Source organism: Vombatus ursinus, unplaced genomic scaffold, assembly GCF_900497805.2.
Source record: "Vombatus ursinus unplaced genomic scaffold, bare-nosed wombat genome assembly UNPS02015175.1, whole genome shotgun sequence".
Taxonomy (NCBI): Eukaryota; Metazoa; Chordata; class Mammalia; order Diprotodontia; family Vombatidae; genus Vombatus; species Vombatus ursinus.
The window spans coordinates 11,517,656-11,540,900 of NW_020954953.1; the positions used below are offsets into that span (position 1 = coordinate 11,517,656).

Here is a 23,245-nt window from a genome sequence, read left to right on the forward strand (position 1 = left end):
TCAAAATAGAACTTTAGTGGAGGAGTTCTTATAACTATATTGAAGTTGCTTATAGAAATACTGTCATAAAGGAGAGAAGTGAAATTGTAAAGACAATATTAATTAATGTTACTAAATGAATCAATTAAATGAAATCAGTAAAAGAAAAATATTTATCAGTCATAGCATTCTGGGAAAGGCAAAAATATTTGACCTTGGTGAAAAGTATATGTCCTGACTATGTGATGGTTCATTTCTTTGTATATAGAGCAATATATTTTAGTGTGTCCTAAATATTTCACTCATCCCTTCAAATTTTAGAGCCTAATGTTTTAGTTGGGTGATGAACAGCACCATTTTAAGTTTTACCCCTGATGTAAATATTATCATTATAAAACATTCTCCTTTTAGATAAAAATACATGAACTTCATTAATAATTGATTTATATGAAATTTGTTTTATGCTATTTTTTTGGGTATCCTATGATGCTAACTATATGCTTCCTATGTATATTTTTAGCAAACTAACTAGTCATTAGTTAATATTTGTGTTAAATTTTTATAATTTATAGTTAATTTCCATAGAGGAAAATGAGCACATTGTCCCTGTTTTTATGTATAAAGATGGAAGAATAACATGTATTTCAACAGTTTGCCCAATGTTTCACAAAAAGTATTTATCCTGGAATCATGATGCAGTGTCTACCTTTACAAGTAAAATATTTTAACTTCCTGAACCAATGATACCTTTATTGAAACAAGTCCCTCATTGAAACATATTACTTCCCTCTTTACCACCTATCCATACATACAGTAGCCTCTATGTAAGTGGAATAATGAAGAAAATGCCACTTGACATTGCTTTTTAAAATATCGTTAAAAGGATCCTGTAACACTATGTCCTTAATATTCATATGGAAAATAATTCCCCCTCTTTTGTTATATGGTTTACAAAATATCTGTAAGAGTTCTAGAAATTAAAAGTATGAAAAATTCAAATCCTCTAGATTTATACTTGCATAAGTGCTTAGTAGTGTACTTGATCCAGGTAGTCCTCTAATCAACAACAACAGCTAAAAGAAATGATTTTGACATTTTGGGAGTATGTTTTTAAGTCATATCATAACATATTGGGTGTATATATATATTTTTAATAGGTGAGAGGCCCTCCAACTGCAGGAGCATTTAAAGAACGACCAACAAAGCCCACAGCATTTCGAAAGTTTTATGAGCGAGGAGACTTCCCAATTGCCCTTGAGCATGACTCCAAAGGAAACAAAATTGCCTGGAAGGTAAGTCAGGGCACAGCTGTGACAGCCAGCTGTGCTTACTGAAGTGACATCTCCCATTGCCAAACAAAGTTGGCTGATAAGTAAATAAACTAGAGTAATTTCTCAGCAAATAGAAGATACCAGAAAAGCTCTTAGAAAAAGGCCCCCTGAGTCAGCCATCCACCTTGGCTAACAATTAAATTATGGGTTGCAAAAAGAGAAGATGACAGAGTTGCTTTGCCTTAGAGAATTGTCTGCTGCCCAATTCATCTCTATTTTTATGAGAACCTGGCAGCCCAGCCTGTTTCAGGCAGTCCATCAAATGATGGAAGTGGTGGCTGGGTACAGTGAGCAACAGCCATTTATCTCCCCCAAATTTCACCTTCCTGCAGGACACTTCCAAATGGAAGCTTTAATTACCTAAATGGATAGGTCAAGATTGCCTGCTCCCTGGAAATGCAGAGTGGAATACAAAGGAAGGCAGATTCTTATTCCGTGGCTGTACTCTGAGTCTGCAGCATATGTCAGCCAGCGTAATCGCTGTCATACTTGCCCCTGTTAGAGGCTGACCTCCACCGCTGAAACCATTACAGCGCCGACATTTCTCTGACAAAAGGTTAATTGGCTTCAAAATAAATGTATTGCCTAATGACTCCATTCTAATGCGACTGTGTTTCTCTCTAAAAGGCTCACTGATGTTATTTGTAAAAACTTGCCAATCTCTTAACTAACTAGAGAAGGTTTTTAAATTTAATTTGAGAAATGAATACTGATCTTTAACCTGTTCTTCCTATTTTATTATTTTTGTTATCACAGTATTTGCTTTGCTTTGGGGGTTATCAACTAAAAATATTTTCCACCAAAGGAAAAAAAAAGATAGTAGTTGCACTGGTGTGAATAGCATCTCAGGTGATGGAAATAAAAATATGATTGTTAAATATCACTTCAGTTAAACAGTGAAGTCATTTAACTCCAAAGGGAAACCAGGGTTAGTATGTTTAGCCTGTATAGAAGAGTATATGCATTGTTTATGAGAGAACTTAAAATTCTAAGTATAAAATATAATTGTCAAAATGATGTCAAATAGAGTAAATTAGAAAGCCAGATCCATTAGAATATTTATTTCCCTTATAGTTTGCCTTTTAACCATACTGGAAAAACATATTTGGTACACTCATGAGATACAGCAACATCAGATTTTTCTTGATGTCTATCTACTCCTGTATGTGCTCAAATTTGTGGATATAATTTTCAAACTTTTTTTCAACATTCATTATGGTATTTATTTAGAAATTTAAATTATTTACTCTTTTAGAGGTAAAGTAGCCAACAGTCTGAAAATTAGGAATTTTTTAAAAAAACAGTTAATTTTTAAACAAATTATTTGTTGTCACTAGTAGAATTGGGTCTATGGAAATATATATATGTGTGTGTGTATACATGTTACATATATAATTCCATATCCTTATAATTTTCCTTACTCCCTACCATTATACTGTTTTATGTGTCATAGTAAACTAATATATATCAGCAAAAATGACTTGCGCATGTGAAATGACATGAAAGACATCTTCAGCAATGTATATGACCAGAGAGGAAGCCAGGCCAATCATTTATCAAAAGTAAGGGGTGAAAAATACAAAGCTATAGTATTGCAATGGCCTCCATTAAATATTTAAAGACAAAAGACCAAAGTTTCTAACATGTTGGATAGATCCATCTATTGAGGATTTACAGAAAGATATAAATAAGAATCACACAGAATGAGAGGCCATGATTATTTGCTTGGTGGAAAGAGTACCCACCTGATGAAATTCCAGATTCATTAAGGTATCCTTGTACTATTTTTATTTGTAATAGATTAAGAAAAAAAGTGGTTATTACCTTGTTAAGACCCACAGGGTAGGCAATCCAGCAACATATCATTAGGGAGAGACAGGAGGCTGTCTGTGCCAGACAAGTCACACTACCACCACCACCACTTCAAGCATCATCTCCCCTCAGACCCTAAGGGAGTCAGCCCAAAAGCTCTGGTAATACCAATGCCCTCCAGACCAGTCATCCTGCTTTCAGCCCAGCCTCTGTAGCCATCAACCATGCAATCAGTCCTTGTGGAGATGCAACAGAGCAACTGTTTCTGAAAGACCTGAAACCCCTGACTCTTCAGAAGCTATAACTACTGATGGTCCAGGAATATGTTCTCACCATGAGAGTCCTTGGCACTGTCAAATGGTTCAATATCACAATTGACCTAGTCCCCCCCACAACCCCACACAGTGGAAATAACATTAAAGATGCATTATTTATTTTGCTCCTGTACACTAAGAATCATGGAGTCTTTCCACCTTGTTTGCAGCTGAAATTTCTTGTATGTTCCATCTTATTCTAGTAAAATACATTCTCCCTGAGAGCATGAGATGTCTTGCTGCATTGATTCATTTATTTATTCATTCATCACTTACTTTATGCCTACTTGAGAGGAGACTGGGTGATTACAACAAAAGAAGTAGAAATAGTTGATGTTATCAGGACTCCAGTTTCCTGGACATCTTTTGCTATCTGGGAGAGTAAATGGTCACACAAGATCAATCAACTCTAGTTCTCAGAAGAATCATAAGCCAGATTCATTCTGTATTCTCCACATCAGGACTTACCCTCTCCATTGCAGAATGTGATATAAACACCCCATCTGAATTGCTAGCCAAGAGCTCTCAGCTATGGATACTGAAAGATCCCAAACTAATTGAGGTGAAAGGCTTTGGTCTTTAAAGTTTGCATATGTTCTACCTGAGCTTTTCTTTTGGTTGCTACCTTCACTTGAGTTGTTTTTTTTTTTTTTTTTTTTTTTTTTTTTTACCTTGCAGACCCGTTAAATTGCTTACCTTGACTTCCTGACCCAGTTTCAATCTGTCTTTTCTGGCTATGATAACCATGCCTTGTGTCTAGCATGATGTGCTCCTAACTGTAACAACAAAGAGCTCAACCTCTGATGGGGTTTGTGTTTACCAAAAAGAGAGCATTTTGTTCTCTCCTGGCTTCACTCATCACTTTTTGGACTTCTTTTCTTCTTCCCTAGCAGCCTTGCACCTATACAGATACCCTTCCCCTATACCTCTGTAGCTCTCTTTTATGTATTGTCTTCCCTCATTAGAATGTAAGCTTCGTGAGGGAAGAATTATCTTTTTTGCTTGCATTCGCCTTCCAAGACTTAGTATAGTTCCTGGCACATAGTAAACGTTTAATAAATTCATTCTCTCTCTCTCTCTCTCTCTCTCTCTCTCTCTCTCTCTCTCTCTCTCTCTCTCCTCTTTCTCCCTTCCCCCCCTTTCTCTCCCCCTTCTTCTCTTCCTCCACCATTTCTTTCCTCCTTCCCCTCTTCCTCCCTCTCTCCCTCTCTGTCTTCTTTTCTTCTTATGAAAAAAAAAAGCCTTTATTCTGCTCAATTCAGGGCTACTTAGACAATTCTACCCGCCATTTAAGGGCTTTAGGCCATAACTGGCCAGAGTCTTTTATAGCAGCTCCTTTTTCTATGAAAGAAAATTTGTCCTCACCCAACCAGGATCCTTTATTGTTATAATATGAAGGAACAGGGTACCAGACTGGGAATATAACAAGAACAGCTGTATTGTGTCTGGCTGTGGAGGACTTGGCTATGAGGATGAACAGTTCCTATTGGGGATGACTCCATAAATATGGGAGTGTTTGTCTCCTGTGACTCGGGCACTCCCCAACACCCTCTGGCAATCTCAGTCACTGGGCCTAGACCAGTAACCATATGTGGCCATATATGTTCCCTTACCTTAAGGAGTTTAAAATGTAGTTAGGTATGCCAATCCCAAATTACATAAATGCGACAACTAGGTAACATTTACAAAGTAATGGTGGTAACTTAATGATGATATGGTACAATTGTGTAGAAAAGTGCTAAGAAAATAGAACTAAGGGATAAACAGAGCTAGAGATGGGGAGACTAACCTTTTTGTTTGTTTCTCATGTCAACAGGAACCATGGGTTATTTTAAGAGCATAATTGTTTACTTTTAAATAAAAATGGTCACACCCCTACCAGTATGTAAGCACTACATGCCCATTCTGAGATGATGAAATAAATGTTGGGCTCCATCCAGTTTAGTTCTTTTACTGAATTCTCTTACTGAATAAGAGCCAAATATAATAGTATTAATCTATTGACCAGATAGCAAACTATAGAATATACAGATAACTAATAATTTAATAAAATTGCAAAATGGGACCCAAATATGTACATTTGTCAGGCTATGAAAACTCATGTATATATCATCATAAATGTCTTATGAATATATAAAAGGCTTTCAAACAATATTATAGGCTTGTAGGTTCTCAGTGAGCATAAAATATAAATGATGCTAACTCTATAAAGGAAAAGAAGATAAACCAAGCTGACTATATAATACTTCCTTGTTATTTAAGTATGTGTTTACATAATATTACAGTAAAATTTTGCATATCTATGTCACTTTGGATGAGGAAAAACACATATACTTGAATCTTCAAGTAAATCATAACAATCATTTCAGCAATAAGTATCAATTTATTCCTCAACTTTTTTTGTTATATATCTGACACTGTCTATTCTGCTAATTTATTGGGAAAATGTCTTCAACATGGGAAACTACTACTTGGTTTCCTTGTCCTATGATTCTCCTCTGACCCTCAATGAGGATAAGTGTTCTTTAACATCCTGTCCTTGGTGAGATTTTTTCTCTCTTCCCAGTCTCCTTCGGTTTTATCCATCAATTTAGTTCATGCCCATGGCTTAAAACTCATCTACTCCGCAGACACCCTGTATCTACGTCTCCAGTTCTGAACTGAGTTTCAGACCTGATCCCCAAATGCCTTCAGGACCTCAAACTCAACTTGTCTCAAACCAAGCTTATTCTTTTTATCCTGAAAACTGCCTTCCCTGAAATCATATTGTGGATCTGGAGCTTGAAGGGGCCTCAGAGACTGTCTTCTGACCCTCTTTGCTTTTTTTTCAGTAGCTAGTGTCACAGAGCATATGTGATATACTTAGATAGTTATTGGATTGATTTGGGTTTGGTCACATAAACTGTGATATTTCTGTCATTATTTGACATTTGGAGCAAGTTCCCACTATTTGATTGCTCTGCAAATGCATGAAGACCCCGTCCCTATTTTCTACCATTAAGTGATGGTATATTGCTTGTTATTGTAGGAAGAGAATAGTTTTCCTAATAATTTTGGCTCGGGTGTTAGAATTAAACAACTAAAACTGACAGGGAAATAGCATGTTGGTTTTGCATATGTACACAAATATATGCAATCATGTATATGTATATACATGTACATATACATATACATATATATATATATATGTTGGCATTCATATACATCCTTGTCTTTATGTGTGAATGTGTATCGTCTGGAAAGACTATACTTGGCAGGAAGTTTTCTGAACTAACCAAGAAGACTTTAATTCAGAGTCAGGGAAGATCTGAGTTCCAAACCCATCTTTGATTCATACTGGCTTTGTGACCCTGGAAGACTCACTAAAATTATCTGAGCCTTACTTTCCTCATCTGTAAAATTAAGATTAGAATGGCACCTACCTTGCTTTGAGGATGAAATGAGATTTATATATATATATATATATATATACACACACACACACATATATATATATATCTGAAGTGTTCTGCAATCCTTAAAATACTTTATAAATGCTTTCCATTATTATTTAAATGAAAAGGAGAAAAAGGTCAATATGTCTGTAAAGCCCAATCTCGTGGAGCACAAAGATAGTTATGATAAAGAAGAAAAAAAGCAGTGAAGTGCTGTTGAAGTTATTCTAGGTTACTTCTAATGTCCCTTGATAATTTGATTATCCCATGGTAGAGCTTAGTAATTTACAGATAGAAATAACTAGGAAAATGGTCAAGAACAATAAATTGCCCCAAATGTTTATATACCAATGTAAAGTCATGAATAATATAACAAGCTTAAGATTTTAACACAAAAAAATAGAATAGTGCAATGTAATTAAAAGAGCTCTGGATTTAGAGGACAAGTCTGCTTTGCCACATACTACCTGTGTGACCTTGGGCAAGACAGTCTCTCTGGGCCCCTGTTTCTCTCATTTGTAAAATAAGAGAATTTGACTAGAAGACTTTTGAGGTCAATTTAATTTTGAGGTTCTAGACCTTAAATCAATGACTATATGGTCATAAGTTAATATCACCTCACAGATTTCAATGATGAGTATTTCTAGCCACTGTTTGTATCTTGCTAGAAATTGTATAAATGTTAATTTTTCTAGGTTGAAATCATATGTTAACTGTTCACTCTTTAACCTCTTTAAGATAACTTGTTTGTAATTTATGGTGGCAATGAGCTAGTCCTGGATCACCATTTTTTCTGTGCTTCTTTGCTGACATACTGCTATGAATATTGCTTTGGAGGCCTTTTTGGTTCTGTTTTTGGATCTTGACTTTTTCCATAGGCTGTAAACAAAGTCTATGAAAAAGGCTGACCAAAAAGAATGACAAGAGCCACCAAATATACTGCTGTGTGATGATCCTAAAATGTTTTTATACTTTCTATCCAATATTGTGAGAAAATGAGCTTATTCATGAAAGTTAGAGTTAATGTTAGTTTTTTTTAATTAGCTTACTAGGATGTAATTGGTCTACTACATAGCTCAATGCCATCAAACTCAAAAAGTTTCTTAAAATTCAAGTCTAAGTATGCCCATCTTGGTTTTCAAAATTATTGGAGTCACTGGTATTGTTTTTTCTTATTCATTTCATTAGTATGCTTAATTTATTGAGTTTGCATTAAGTAAGGATTTTCAATGACCTCAAGTTCTTCAAGTTTTCCTTCTTTAGATTTTAGTAGATTCTTGATTTCATCTCTTACTTCATTTAATCTTGGTTTAGAAATGAAGTTCTTCCTTAGGATTTTTCCTGCACTTGTTAATATGGTACTGTGTGGCTTGGACCTGAGAATAACATTGACAAAAGACAATATGAAGCTCTTGCCTATAGCCACTGGAGTCTGTTTCCAATTCTGTTATGTTATGGTACTGACACATAATAAAGTATTCGTGTCTTCAATCCATTTCATGCACACTTGCAATTTGACTGCTTTAACAGTCGGTACTATCTGGACTGAAATCTTTTTGTAGGTATTGATATTTCTGATTTGTTCTGGTTTATTTCACCTTCTTGTGACGCCAGAACATGAAGCACCACTTTCTCCATTACCCTCCTTGTCAGTTTAAGTATGATGATGGGTTTGAGCCTGCATCTCTGTGCCTTTCCATCTGTTCTTTGACTCTTTGGAACAATTATATCATACTGACTAGGTTGTTAACTCAAACAGTGGTACACATAAAGCCCAATTAGCCAGCGTGTCAATGTTCCTACAAAGCCTTCACAGCTACCATAAGATTCTGAGGGCACATGAAATCTCTATTGTTCATTATTCTGGGTGGCATTCCCCTACTTTGCTGTTGTTCCCTTTCTCCCACATACAGCATGGACAGTGGGTTGAGTTTTGAGGGAATATCATCATCATCATCATCATCATCTTATGATCTAGTCTTTGATTAGATGAGGAACAGCATTTCCAAATGTACTATTTCAAAGGATATCCAAATTCTAATATAATCAAGGCATTGGCTATCAAAGAAGTCGGGTAACATAAAATATGAATGTATGTTTGTGTATATGGATATGTTATGTGCAAAGCAGTGAGATAAAGTAGAAAGACAGCGAGATTTCAAGTCGTGACATAGATTTAATATATATAACATATATGTCTGTATATGTGTATATATATCTGTGTGTGTGTGTGTGTGTGTATATATATATATATATATATATATATATATATATACACATACACAGACATATGTATGTTCCTGGGTAAGTGATTTGACCCCTCTGTGCCTATTTACTCAATTTAAAAACACAAAATGATAATTTTTGCTAAACCTGTGTCATAATAAGGTTTGTTAAAATGATCAAATTAAATTGGATTCAATTCAATAAACATTTTAATGTGATAATGCACTTAAAGTGATATAAACCTTAAAAGCCATATGAATAGCTGCTAATATATTAGGTAGAATTTCCAGTGTTATAGATGCAAATTAGAAGCCAAAGGGGAACTTTGATATCTGGTAGTTCAAAGAATATGTTTCATTTAATTATTTGTTTGATTGGTACAATAATTAGACAATAGATCTCTGGTCTAACTCACCTGAGTTATCTTCTATCATTATACAAGTGGTAATAAAATGTTTAAAAATAAGAAAAGTGTTTTTTTTTAATTTTCCCATAAAATTAATGTTGGAATAAATGTCTACATTAACATGACCTTTCTAAAACTTTCAATTATTTTGATAATACCCCCCAAATCATTTTCACTTTAGACTCCTTTTTATATTTTTCCCATTGAAGCATTAAAAAATCTAAAGTATAATAAACCTCATAAAAATTACACACGATCTTATTTTTCTAAAAAAAAAAAAAAGACTTTGGTGTATAATACCTGAGAAAACCACCTTACGATTATCCCTAAAAGATTTGCTGGTTGGAAAGAGTGAACTAGAACAAGATTTATGAAGTTGTAGAGGAAGCAACTGGCACTCTGTTTGGTCATAGGATGCTGCCTTATAGGGATGGAACTTCATCAGCCTGACCATTCTTGGATAAAAGTAATCCTTTGTTAATACTTAAGTGCTTTGCTGATCAGTATTCATTCTTGTGAACAGTTGTTTTCCTAAATCTTACTTTAAAAATAATAAAGCCAAATAAAGTTGTTTTCTAATCAGAATAAAAATGTTTTCAACAGAAAAGAAGTATTGTGCATACATTAATTAGCTACTTAAAGCAGTCAATAAAATTTCCACAGACAGTAGTTTGTATGGACACCTACATTCTGTGTTGAATCTATAGTTCCTAATAATAATGTAAAACTGTTTTCAGGCATTTTTCTCCTATATTCTTATCTTTTTAAATATTTTCCAGTTTCTTGCCAGAACTTCTATTCACTAATTAAAATAAAACTAGCAGAGTAAACTGTTTTAATTACCATAACTGATTATTTCATAATAATAAAACCTAGCTATTGAATGTAATTATTAAAAATCTGCACTGCACTAATTTTTTTATAATTAAAGTCCCAACCGCGATAATTTTCTGAACCTTATTCCGAGCAATAGGTCATAAGATTGTAATGCTTTGAAATTTTATTTTATAATTCATTCCTCCTCTGTCTTCCCTTTCCTAATGTTTCATAGAAAAATGAATATGAGTCTCTGCCCCATGAAATGAAACACCATATTGATTTAAAAATTGAATAGGCAAATCAACTCAACAGCTGAATAATTGGTTTCACATTAAAAAATAAAGAATGTTGTCTTGTAACTCTTCCAAATTTCTCTTTCTTTTGATAACTGCCAGCACTTGAGCTTGAGTGCCAGGCCTAAGTAGGATTTGTAAAGCAGATTTTTCTAAAGGAAGTGACAGTTTACCTGATTTTCGTAGTGCAGAGCTGCCATATTTCAATTACAAATTCCTTTGTGATTAATTAATAGCTGAGGCTTATCCTAGAAGTCTTGGAAAAAGTAATCCTCTGGCAGTTAATTTAGTCTTCCTTCGGAGGAGGGGACTGCATATACAATTAAAGCCATTCCTTTATTTGATGCAAATTGCCATCTCTTGAAAGTGTATAGAAGGAAAATACAACCATGTATCAGAAATCACTTTAATTTAAATTTGCTAAATGACCTCTGAAATCTAGATGAAAGATTTTCTGCTGAATGGGCTGGTGCTCCCTGCTGCCCGTATAATTTATGTGAGAAATTAGTGTGAATGGTTCACTTTTATGGAGCAGTGCCGCTTGTAGCAAGCCTACAGAAACAATTTTCCCCCAAGCCTCCATCTGTTCTTCAAACTGGGGCATATGCCATCTCATCGAGCTTGAAAGTCAACTGATTTATAACTCCTGAAAAGTGCATAGATTGAAAAGAAAGGTCGACTGCTGCTATGTGACAGTGATTTGTTAGGCACTCGGATAAAGACAATTCACATTACTATGGACCCAAGGGGGAACAAGTAATGTTGTAAGCTTCAAAACTTAGTAGATTGACAACTAGGAGAAGAACAAATCACTCCTTCTTTTAAAGTTAAACAATCATGATTGTTGAGGAAGTTTGGTAGGGATGGGTGGAGGATTGGGGCAGCATGGGGATATTATAGCTGAAATATTCCATTATCAATTTATTTTAGGAAGAAGTAGGATGATGCCCACCTGCCTCCAGTCAGTCCCCTCTCCTTCACCCAACCCCACTCAGCTATAAAGGCTGTCATATAGAAATGTCCCTGCTCATTACATTTTAATTTTTAAACTGTAACCAGAAACATCACTCTTAAGAATGTTTGTTGCTACTTGTCAAAAAGTTCTGGTTGGGGCCACAAATGGAGCTTTGATGAATTTTCAGTATCTGCTCTGAAGGTGAATCTGCTGGCCTCTTCCAATTAGTAATTTAATGAAAGGCATTCTCTGTCCTTTCACTTATGATTTTCTTTTCCTTTTACTGAGGCACTACAAAGAACCTAAGCTCTTTGACAGGTGACAAATGAAATCAAAGTAACAGTGTGACCATAAGAAAATCAATGTTTGTTTGATGTTTTCTTTTATAGTGGAGAAAGTGTCTCTTCTGATTTGAGGCTTGTAGGGAGACAATGAGATCTTAGACCCTTTAAATTGAACAGAGTTTCTCATTTCCTTGGAGGGAGGGAAGAAGTAAGAGAAAGAGAGGGAAAAGTAAACAATCTCAAAAGTTATTCTATTCAACAGTTATTAAGTGGCTATTAGTTGCAAGGCAAAGGTAACAACTGAAGACAACTTAAAAAAATCAATACAGGTTAGTTGTTGGCATGAAAAGATTGACATGAAAAAGGTAACATTGATATGAAAATTATTTGAGATTCATGGATGTGAAATTTAGATTCAAATCCAGAGTTTATTTTTTTTAAATCTTCTAACTATACAATGTCATTAAAAAAAATAGACTCCAGTGCAAAGGAATGATCTCTTTTGAATCTCTTCTATAGAATATTGATAGTTGCTCATGTTTCTTTCAACAATATGGTGTAAATCAATCTATAGGTAAGTTAAAAATTGTAATACTCACCACAAAACTCATATGGTTTTCAGTGATTGCTACTCCTCATTTCCCTCCCTTTAACCATCTTCTTCCCATATATTAGTAGATTCAGAGAAACCTCCAGTGTTTCTTTGAGTGTTTATATTTGACTTTAAGTAGCCACTTAATAATTGTTTGTTGAATTTTAGCAGTTTTTAACTTTAAAACTTTACTTAAAAGGGCCTTGTGGTGACCAATAGACTTTACATTGACACAAGGTAGGGAAAAATATTGACAAAACATCATTACTGATAACTAATAAAATTAAAGCTGGAAGAAGTCATATAACCATGATGACAAGGTCAACTATAAATTACATCATCTGAGCTCACTGTATCAATATAATCATTTTACTCCTCTCTAAATGATTTTCTATCCCCATTCTCACAATGGCTATTCTGAACCACTTTTCTTCTCAAACTTCTCATATCATCCTGTCCCCTACCCACTCAAATACTGGCAGACCTTGCCTCATGCTTTCCCAAGAAATTAAAGATAATTCACCCTGACATCTCTTCTCCCCTTCTCTACCTGTCAAAACCCTGGATATCATACCCCACTCTGCTCTTCTCCACTCTATGATAGCGGCCCCTTTTCTCACAAATACTAATGCATCTTCATGTACTCATGTTCCCTTATATTCTCATCTTTGTCTGGTTGCTTCCACAATTATCTCCTTTCTCTATAATTTGTAATGAGATAATATTTATGAAGTGCTTAGCATGGCTCCTCTGACATAGTGGGTGCTATTTAATAAATGCTTGTTCTCTTACTAATGTCTCCTTTTCTACTAGTTTCTTCCCTGCTTCCTAGAAACAGGCCTAATTCCCCTTCCCCTTATTAAAAAGAAAAAATCATCAGTATACCCTACCAGCCTCTTAAGCTTTTATCATCTATCTCTCCTCCCTTCCTCAGTCAAATTCCTAAAAAAAGTTGTTTATTGCCTCTTTTTCCTTTCTACTCACTCATTTTTAACCATTTGTAATTTCTCTTTGTTTCTTTTCTCTCATGAATTTCTCAACATTTTTTTTTTGCAGTTTGCTTTCTGACTTCATGAGTTAACTAAAACTCCACCAAATTACTACCTGTGCATCCCAGGAAAAATATTTCATTTAACATCTTAAGGCTTCAGTTTCCTCACCTGAAAATGAAGTGATTGAATCATATCATCTCTCAGATCCCTGCCAGCTCTAAATCTATGAGCCTGTGTCCTTATCACCTGAACTGTTGCTATAACTTCTTAATCCCCTGCCTCAAGACTTCCTACTCAATCTATCTTCCACATAGCTGCCAAAGTCATTTGCCTAAAGTGCAGATCTGACCATATCCCTCTCCACTCAATAAACTCCAGTGGCTCTTAGCTCTAGGATGAAATAAAAACTCATTTGCTTAGCATTTAAAGCTCCTCACTAACTGGCCCCAACCTTCCTTTTCAGCCTGATTATACTTTACTGCCCTACGTGCATTTTATGACCCAGTTAAATTGGTTTTCTTGCTGTTCTTTGTACATTATACACTATCTCCTATCTCTATACCTTTGTATAGGCATCCATGCTTGAAATGTACACCCTCTCCACCTCCACCTTTTAGAATTCTTGGTTTCCTTTAAGATTCAGCTCAATCAAAACCTAGAGAATACCTTTCCTGGTTTCCCAGTTTCTAGTGCATTCTCCCACCAATTAACCTTATATTTGTTTTGCATATACTCAATATGTTTATGTTGTCTCCTTTAGTAGAATACAAGGTTCTTGAATGCATGGTATACTTTACTTTCTGTATCCTCAAGTACCTAGGACAGTGACTTTTGACACAGTAGGCAATTAATAAATGCCTATGATTTGATTGATCATTGGACAAAGATCTGATATTTAGAGTGCTACCAGTCTAATTAATGTTTGTAGATGTTCTAAAAATTATACTATTATTATTAGACCACCCTGCTCCCCTTTTTTTTATGCTGTCTTAGTGACTTTGGAAACAAAAAGGATTGTATAGGACCAAAGCCTGAAAACCAATGTTCTGAAAATCGTACCTCGTTGCCAGTAAGCCTATCATTAGAATATTTTAACCAACTATTCCAGATTGTGGCAAAGCCAACAAAACATTAATACTTTTGATGTTTTCTGTAATGTCTGGTCTATCTAATTCTATACCATATATATCCATATATACACACACACATGTATGTATATAAATATATATGCATACATATATGCACACACACCTATATATCTCAATATATCGTAATATATATAAATAATTATATATGTGTATGTGTGTATATATGTATGTGTGTGCATATATATGTGTATATATGGATATATGGATATGGTTTTGCTTCTTAAAATTTTGTGACTGCAAGTGTTTTTTCTTCACACTGAGTACATACAAATTTAGGCATACCCATATTAGTAAGCCAGGGTTATATTACTTTATTATGATCTTGATATATGAGAAGTCTGTTCTCCCTCTTCTATGGAGTTTGAGTTAGGCTTTCACATATGGAATCCTAAATAGAAAGGAAAATAAACAAATACCTCTGTAAGCCTTTAATTCATCCTCTTAATGATCCAAAGTCATTCTCCTGGCACTTGCCTGTTAATCAACATGCATCTCATAATTATTAATTGTGTTTGCTATTTGTTTTTACCCCCTAAAACCAGCAAAGATCCCCTTCATCTGCTAATACTAACTTTACAAAGTATCTAGCTAGGTCCATAGCACCTGGTATAATAGATAAAACCTTTATATGCTTCTTGTTAACTAACCTTTGGTAAATCAAGAAATATTCCACTCTCATACTCTTATCTTCTTCAACCAATTATTTTGCTCAAAGATCCCACAGTATAGATCTGGAAGTAGGTAGCAGATGCTTCCTTTCCCACCAATCACCATAGCAGAAACCCTTGAAAAGGAAGTAGTATATTTAACATGTTAGAGGTGACGCTCTTCCTATATACAAAGAAAAAGCTAGGAACCCATTTTTGGAGCTACAACATTGTAACAATCTGGGCAACTACAATACCCAGCACTTCAATCTGGATGAATATTTGGAGACCTTAATGATGAATGTGTTTAACAAAAATCAGTAGAGGGCCCCTTATTCTATACATAGTAAATGCTTAATGAATCATTTAATGAATATTCATTGTTGTTAGGGTCCAGCTAAACTAGATTATCCCAACAGTATTTACATATAAAAGTAGAAGGATGACAAAAAGATGAAAAATGCAACAAATTTACCAGTTTCTGTAGTCATCTATTTCCATTTCAATGACAGTTTTATTCCCACCACTATTCAACATCCTATACGAGGGAATGGAAATAATGCTCAGAAAATCAGATTTGGTAAGAGGAGCCTGACCAGACACCTACAGAGGAAATAAATCTTGGAAGGGATATAAATTTATAGACACCCTGGAATTAATTTTCAAGGTATCTCAAAGAGATCCCTAAATAATGAAAAAGATATTATTTGGTATTATAAATCCTCAAAAAGGGGGCAGCTAGGTGGCGCAGTGGATAGAACACCGGCCCTGAAGTCAGGAGGACCTGAGTTCAAATGCGGCCTCAGACCAAATACTTGTCACTTACTAGCTGTGTGACTCTGGGCAAGTCACTTAATCTCAATTGCCTAAAAAAAGAAAAAAAAAAGATTCTCAAAAAGACAACAGAGAGTACACTAGCAAATGTGCTTACTTATACATACCTATAAAATCTTTATGAGGCTGGTCTACTATGAATTAATAAAATTTAACACTATCAGTTTTTTTGAAAATATGAGACTACATCTTCACAGTTATAAATTGAGTTAGAGATGCAGAAAATACAGGATCCTACTGTTCTTGTTATTGCTGATTAAAAAAAAAAACAACAAAACAAAACATTTGAATCAATAAAGTAAAACATAGCCTTAAAGCAAGGGTTCTTAAAGCCTGGGATTTGTGAACTTGATATTTCAAAGATTTGATGATGTCTGTCAATGTGTATTTATTAATTACTTATTGTGTGCTAGTTGTGGTAAGCATTGGGAGAGCCAAAAAAAGGGCTAAAACTTGGTCTCTCAAGTAGCTCCCATGTTGGGGGAGACAAAATGAAAAACTATAATGTATATAAGATAAATACAGTGTAGACAGGAAGTAACCTCAGAAAGCATTAGCAGTTGGGAGGAGGGGTGAGGAGACCAAGAAAAGACTTGTGTAGAAGGTAGGAACTGAGCCAAGGAAAACTAGAATGTCAGCAGGTGGAAATGAGAAGGAAAAACACAGTCTAGGCATGGAGAATAGCTAGTGATATGGAATCAAAAGATCATTTTGTGTGTACGTGCAAGAAACAGGCAGATATCATTGAATCTTAGAAAAAGTGGAGTCAAGTCAATAAGCATTTAATAAGTGCCTTTTGTATACCAGGAACCGTGCTAAATTCTAGAGGGAGTAAAATGTCAGAAAACTAGAAAGAATAGGAAGATTTCAGGTTGTGAAGGGATTTAAAAGTCAAACAAGATTTTATATTTGATCCTGGAGGTAACATTATAGGAGCCCTTGGAATTCATTGAGTCTGTGTGTGGAAGAAGGTTGAGGGAATGACATGGTCAGACTCTCATTTTAGTAAGATTGCTTTGGCAGGTGAGTGGAAGATGGATTAGAGTGTATAGAGGAGGTGCGAAAATCAACCAGAAGGGTGTTGCCTTCTGGTTCAGGTCTCAAATGATGAGGGACTGGACCAGAGTGGTGGCTGTGTAAGTGGAGAAAAAGGGATGTAAGTAAGAGATCTCGTAAAGGTAGAAAATGATAAGACTTAGCAATTGATTGGATAGGTGGAATGAATGCAGGTGAGGAATAGAGGATGACATAGAGGTTATAAGCTTTGGTGACCAGGAGAACAGTAACCTTCTCAATAGTAACAGAGAAGCTTTTGAAAACACTTGGGAGGAAAGATAATGAGTTCTGTTTTGGAAGGGTTGAGTTTGAGATGTCCAATGGGCATTTAGTGACTTGAGAGTACAGATCATAAGAAGGGTTAGTGCTGGCTAAATAGAGCTGAGAATCACTCATGGGAATTGATAACATCACCAAGTGAGATAATATAGAGGGTGAAGAGAAAAGAAGCCAGGACAGAGTCTTGAGGGATATACATATTTGGTGTATGTGACCTAGAGGACAATATAGCAATGGAGATTGAATGGTCAGACAGGAGGAGAACTATGAGAAAACACTATCGTGAAAACTGAGAGAGTATTCATAAGAAGAGGGTGATCTTAGGACTTAGTCCTTCATAAGAAGAGGGTTGGGGAGAAGTCAAGAAAGAAGACTGAGAAAATGCCACTAGCTGGGGCAGCTAGGTGGCGCATTGGATAGAGCACCAGCCCTGAAGTCAGGAGGACCTGAGTTCAAATCTGGCCTCAGACCAAACACTTGACACTTACTAGCTGTGTGACCCTGGGCAAGGCACTTAACCCCAATTGCCTAAAAAAAAGAAAAAAAAAAGAAAAAGAAAAGAGAGTACCACTAGCTTTGGCAATTGAGTTCATTAACTTTGAATTGATAACTATATTTTATTACAAGTTATTTCCTTTGTAATCCTAGGTATTTTTAAATGTAGGATGCAAATTCCATGCAAATTTAAAACATTGTTAGGAAAAGGGGTCCATCAACTTCAGTAGCCTGCCACAGATCTCTCTATCTCTGTCTATCTTTGTCTCTGTCTCTGTCTCTCTCTGTCTTTCTCTCTCTCTCTGTCTCTGTCTCTCTCTCTCTGCCTCTGTCTCTGTCTCTCTCTCTCTCTCTCTCTCTGTCTCTCTCTCTCTCACACACACACACACACACACACACACACACACACACACACAGAGTTAGGAATCCCTGCATTAAAGGCTTGCCTTCAGTGATGCATATTATCAACAATCACATAAGATGTCTTAAAGGATGCAATCACAGAGGTAACTGTGTTAAACCATCTTCTTTAATACTGGGATATAAAACAGAGAGGTGATATATGCTTGCTAAGCAGCTTTGCTAGTGTTATGGCAGATGTTCTGTGGAGATATTGATAGATTCCTTGATAGTGAGATTCTCCCCCTACCTTGTGTATGTGTGTGTGTGCTGTTTTGCTGTTTTGCATCATAACAAAATACTTTGTAAAGATGCCTGTCCTCATGAAATAGATCAATCTAGAAATCCACGTAGGAAAGTCAAGTGGATGAGGAATATACACAGTTTCAGATTTTGATGTGCAGTTTATGGGCAGCTCAATGAATCAGTCCATTCACATGTACATGCCCACACAACCCCACATATACATATATACATACGTACATACATACATACATACATATGTACAGATATAGACAGATAGATAGACAGATAGACAGAAGAACTGAACAGGTATAGTTGATTGAAAATGGTCTGGGCACAGAGTTAAATTGAAGGAGGAGGCTGTGTTACATTTAAGAGGTAGGATAGTACTCTAATGATCCATAGCTAGTACCTGCCATCAGGTTCATCATTTTTACAATCAATATTTTTCTAGTAACATTATGTGTTTACAAATCGTGGAGCCCCATAATCTCTGAAGAATTGGGTTTTCATGTGACAAGAAAGACAATGAAAGACACATGGTGGGTCTAAGTAGGCTATAACATATTTCTAATAATTATGTTTATTTAAGAAATGGTTTAGAAGACATCAAGAATTTGCATGACTAAAAAAGGAGGTGATCTAGACACTTAGTCAGAGACTAGGTAACAGCAGAGAGTGTGAAAAGTTGTAAGTGGTTTTCATAATATATTACAAGACCCAGGAGAAGGCATCTTGTACATTCAGCAGATAGTCAATAGAAGATTTATGGAAGGACGTGGGCAAGAATTGAAAAGGACGACGAATCATGATTGGATTGAGATCTGTATTGGTGAATGAAGTCTCCACATTGATGAAACTATAGATTCATAAAAATATCGAACTAAGTCAAATGTTGCAGTCAGAACTTCATTTATCACACACTCCAGCTGTTAGATTATCCCATTGTTGGACCTCAGCTTTCCCAAAGGTAATTATCATTTATTCTATTCCCTGCTACATGTGGAAACTTTAATAGAGAGTAACTTGAGACACTCCTGGATTTATTCCATGTTAAAGACAAAATTTCCTTTAATTGTCAGAGTTACCATAATTTACATATCTGATTTTAATATGAGAAACAAAATGGCAAGCTTCTGAATTTTATTTCAGCTTAATTTTTTTCTTTCTTTGACTTTTAGAAAGAATACAAACCTTAAAATATTTATGACTTAAATAGGAACACTTTTCTCACAAGGACATTGTAGAAATTCATTAATGTTTATGAAGGAATTTAGTTGAAGAAAACGCTGCACAGTAAAGAAGGACAGCATTGGTTGTCATAATCAAATTTTAAAAAAGAAGTCTCAAAAAGATCCATTGACTGGATCACAGAAGGAGAATGTTTTCAGTTCTGTGTATTAAATTGTATAGTACTCAACTACTAATCCTTTTATACCCCCAAATTAAATGCATTTGTTAACCCCCAACTATAAGCTTTTATAAAAAGGGGGTACCATTTAGATGTCACCCTACAAATCTAACCATTTACGTGAACGCTAATTTTTTTAGCATCATACCAATTTAAAAGCTAAAGTTTTGTCAGAAACTATAACATCCACTAGTTCAATACCCCTCCTTTCACAGAAGATAAAATTAAGATTTAGAGAAGTGACATAATTTGCCCAAGTTCACATAGGTAGTAAGTGGCACAGCCCTGATTCTTCCACTACAGAAGCCATACTTTAAAGAAATGCAATGGTAAAAGCTTCGTGCCACTAGTAATGTTGAATACATGCCCGAGTTGTTAAAATGGCCCAAAATACAATGAATTTAATATAATATTTAAGTCTAATAGCATTGTATATGTTTGAAGATAATGATACAGTGTTTCTTCTGCTTGAATATCAATAATAATGATGATGATGATGACAACTAAATTCATATAGCATTTATTACGTGCTAGACACTGGGCTAAGCATTTTTTTTTACAAATATTTTTCTTTTGATCCTTACAACAACCCTTGGAGGTAGGTGCTGTTATTACCCCTGTTTTCCAGATGAAGAAACTGAAGCAAACAGAAGTTAAGTGACTTGTCCAGGGTCACACAGTAAATGCCTGAGGCTGGATTTGAACTCAAGTTTTCCTGACTCCAGGCCTGGGGTTTTATCCACTGAATTCCTGAACATACCTTGTATCTTTCTTCTCTTCACTCATATAGACACAACCTTTGATGAAGCCCTCATCATCTCTTTTTGGAACTATTGTGATATCCTACTTTTTGGTCTCCCTACCTCAAGTTTCTCCCTACTCCAATCCATCCTCCACACAACTACCAAAGAGAATTTCCTAAAGTACAGTTCTGATCGTATGACCCAACAAACTCTAGTGGCTCCTTATTACCTCTAAAATAAAATAAAAATCCCTTTTATTTTACATTTAGAGGTATTCACAACCTGGCCCAAATGTACCATTCTAGTCTTATTCCACATTACTACCCCTCTACACACTCTATGATGCAAACAGTCCTTTTCTGAAATGTAACATTTCATCTCTTATCATTTGCTCATGTGACAATCCATTCATAACTCCCGTCCCCCTCCCGCCTCTTGAAATCCCTAGTCTCCTTAAACACTCAGCTTAAGCATCACCTTCTGCTTGACACCTTTCCTGTATCCCTTCAGTCTCTAGCATTTTCCCCTCAAGATTATTTTGTCTCTTTAATGTGTATACTTATATATGTGCATGTTGTCTTCCTTGTTAGAATATAAGCTACTTGAGGACAAAAAAAGTTTTAATTTTTTATTTGTAACTTCAGTGCCTAGCACATTAAGTGCCTGGCACATAGGGCAATTAATAAATGCTTGTAAATATAACTGAATAAAATAGATGTTAATTTTTTCTTTGTTAATTAACCAGTATTTATTCTTTCTCCCTACCATTCAAACAAACACACAAAAAAGTAAAACCCCCTCATAACAAATATGCTTTATTAAGCAAAGCAAATTCCTTCACTGGTCATGTGCAAAAAAGATATGTCTCATTCTGCATTTTGAATCCATCATTTCTCTGTCAGGAGATGAGTAGCGTGCTTCATTTTCAGCCTTCTGGAACTGTAATTTGCCATTGGATCAGGTCTTTCATAGTTGTTTGTTCTTTATAATATTGTTGTTATATAAATTGTTCTCCTGGTCCTGGTCACTTCAATCTGCATTCATTCACACAGCTCTTCCTGGTTTTCTCTGAAAGTTAACCACTTCATCATTTTCTATGATGCAATAATATTCCATTGTATTCATATATCATAATTTGCTTAGCCATTCCCCAATTGGCAAACACCCACTTCATTTCCAGAGGTTTTTTTGTTCCAAAAAGAGCTGCTGATCCCTTTGGAATATGTGCCTAATGGTTGTATCACTGAGTCAAAATTAATAATAATGGCTATCACTTACATAGGGCTTATTATGTGCCAGGTAACGTACTAAGTGCTTTACAATTGTTAGCTCATTTTATTCTCACAATAACCCTGAGAGGTAGGTGCTATCATTACCCCCATTTTACAGATGTGGAAACTGAGGCAGACAGCGGTTAAATGACTTGCTCTTGGCTACACAACTAATAAGCACCTGAGGCTGTATTTAAACTCAGGTCTTTTTGATTTCAGGCCCAGGGTTCTCTCCACTAAGGCACTTAGCTGCATGCTTTTGTAACTTTAGGGACGTAATTCCAAATTGCTTCCCAGAATGGCTACACCAGTTTGCAGCTCCACCAACAGTACACCAACATACGTAGTTGACTTTGTCCATCTTATGGTGGTAAGGTAGAACCTCAGAGTTGCTTTAATTTGTATTTCTCTAATTGTGGAGCAAGTTTGTATTTCTTCTTTTGAAAAGTGGCTGTTTATATCCTTTATATACATTTATCTCATAGGAAATGGCTCTTATTCTTTTAAATTTGAGTCAGTTCCTTATTTTTCTTGGCTATGATACTTTTACCAGAGGAACTTGACACAGATTTTCCCAAGTTCCCTTTCAATTTTAACTGTATTGATTTTCTTTGTGTAAAACCTTTTAAAATTTTATATAATCAAAATTATCTAGTTTATCCTCTGTGATCTTATCTATTTCTTGTTTTGTCATGAACTCTTTCCCTATCCATATATCCAAAGGGTAATTTCTTTCAGTGAGCTAATGTTTGCTTATGACATTTTATGTCTAAATCATATATCCATTTGGAGTTTATCTTGCTATACAGTGTGAGATGTTGAGCTATACCTAATTGCTTATAGAATGCTTTCCAGTTTTCCCTACAGTTGTTAAATAGTGAGATGTTACCCCAATAACTGCAGTATGGATTTATCACACACTATCTCCTATGTTCATTTGCTTCCCTATGTTTTGTTCCCAATAAGTTCTACTGATTGACCTCTATTTTTTTAACCAGTATAGCTGAAATTGCTAGATTTCCTTCTCTCCCTCCTTTTCCAGCCCTGAGATTTTTTACCTTTATTTCTAGAGATGAATTTTATTATTTTTCTAGCTCTATGAAATAATCCTTTTGGTAGTGTGGTATGGTAATAAATAAGAAAATTAATTTGGGTAGTAGTGTCATTTTTGTTACATTGGCATGTGCTACCAATGAGTAGTTCATATTTTCCAATTATCTGGATATTTATAATAAAAGAGAAGTTATAGATTTTCCTTATTTCATAATGCCAACAAATATTT

At 35.2% G+C, this 23,245-nt stretch overlaps 1 protein-coding gene across 3 annotated transcripts in view; it reads left to right on the forward strand.

Annotated features, from left to right (window-relative positions):
- LOC114031480 (parkin coregulated gene protein homolog) overlaps nucleotides 1-23,245 on the forward strand; it is a 623,375-nt gene that overhangs the window by 101,286 nt on the left and 498,844 nt on the right. For all 3 annotated transcript variants that reach the window (XM_027846566.1, XM_027846568.1, XM_027846567.1), the window contains exon 2: nucleotides 1,137-1,271. In XM_027846566.1, the coding sequence (XP_027702367.1) occupies nucleotides 1,137-1,271 (135 nt within the window). The remainder of the gene's footprint in view (nucleotides 1-1,136; nucleotides 1,272-23,245) is intronic.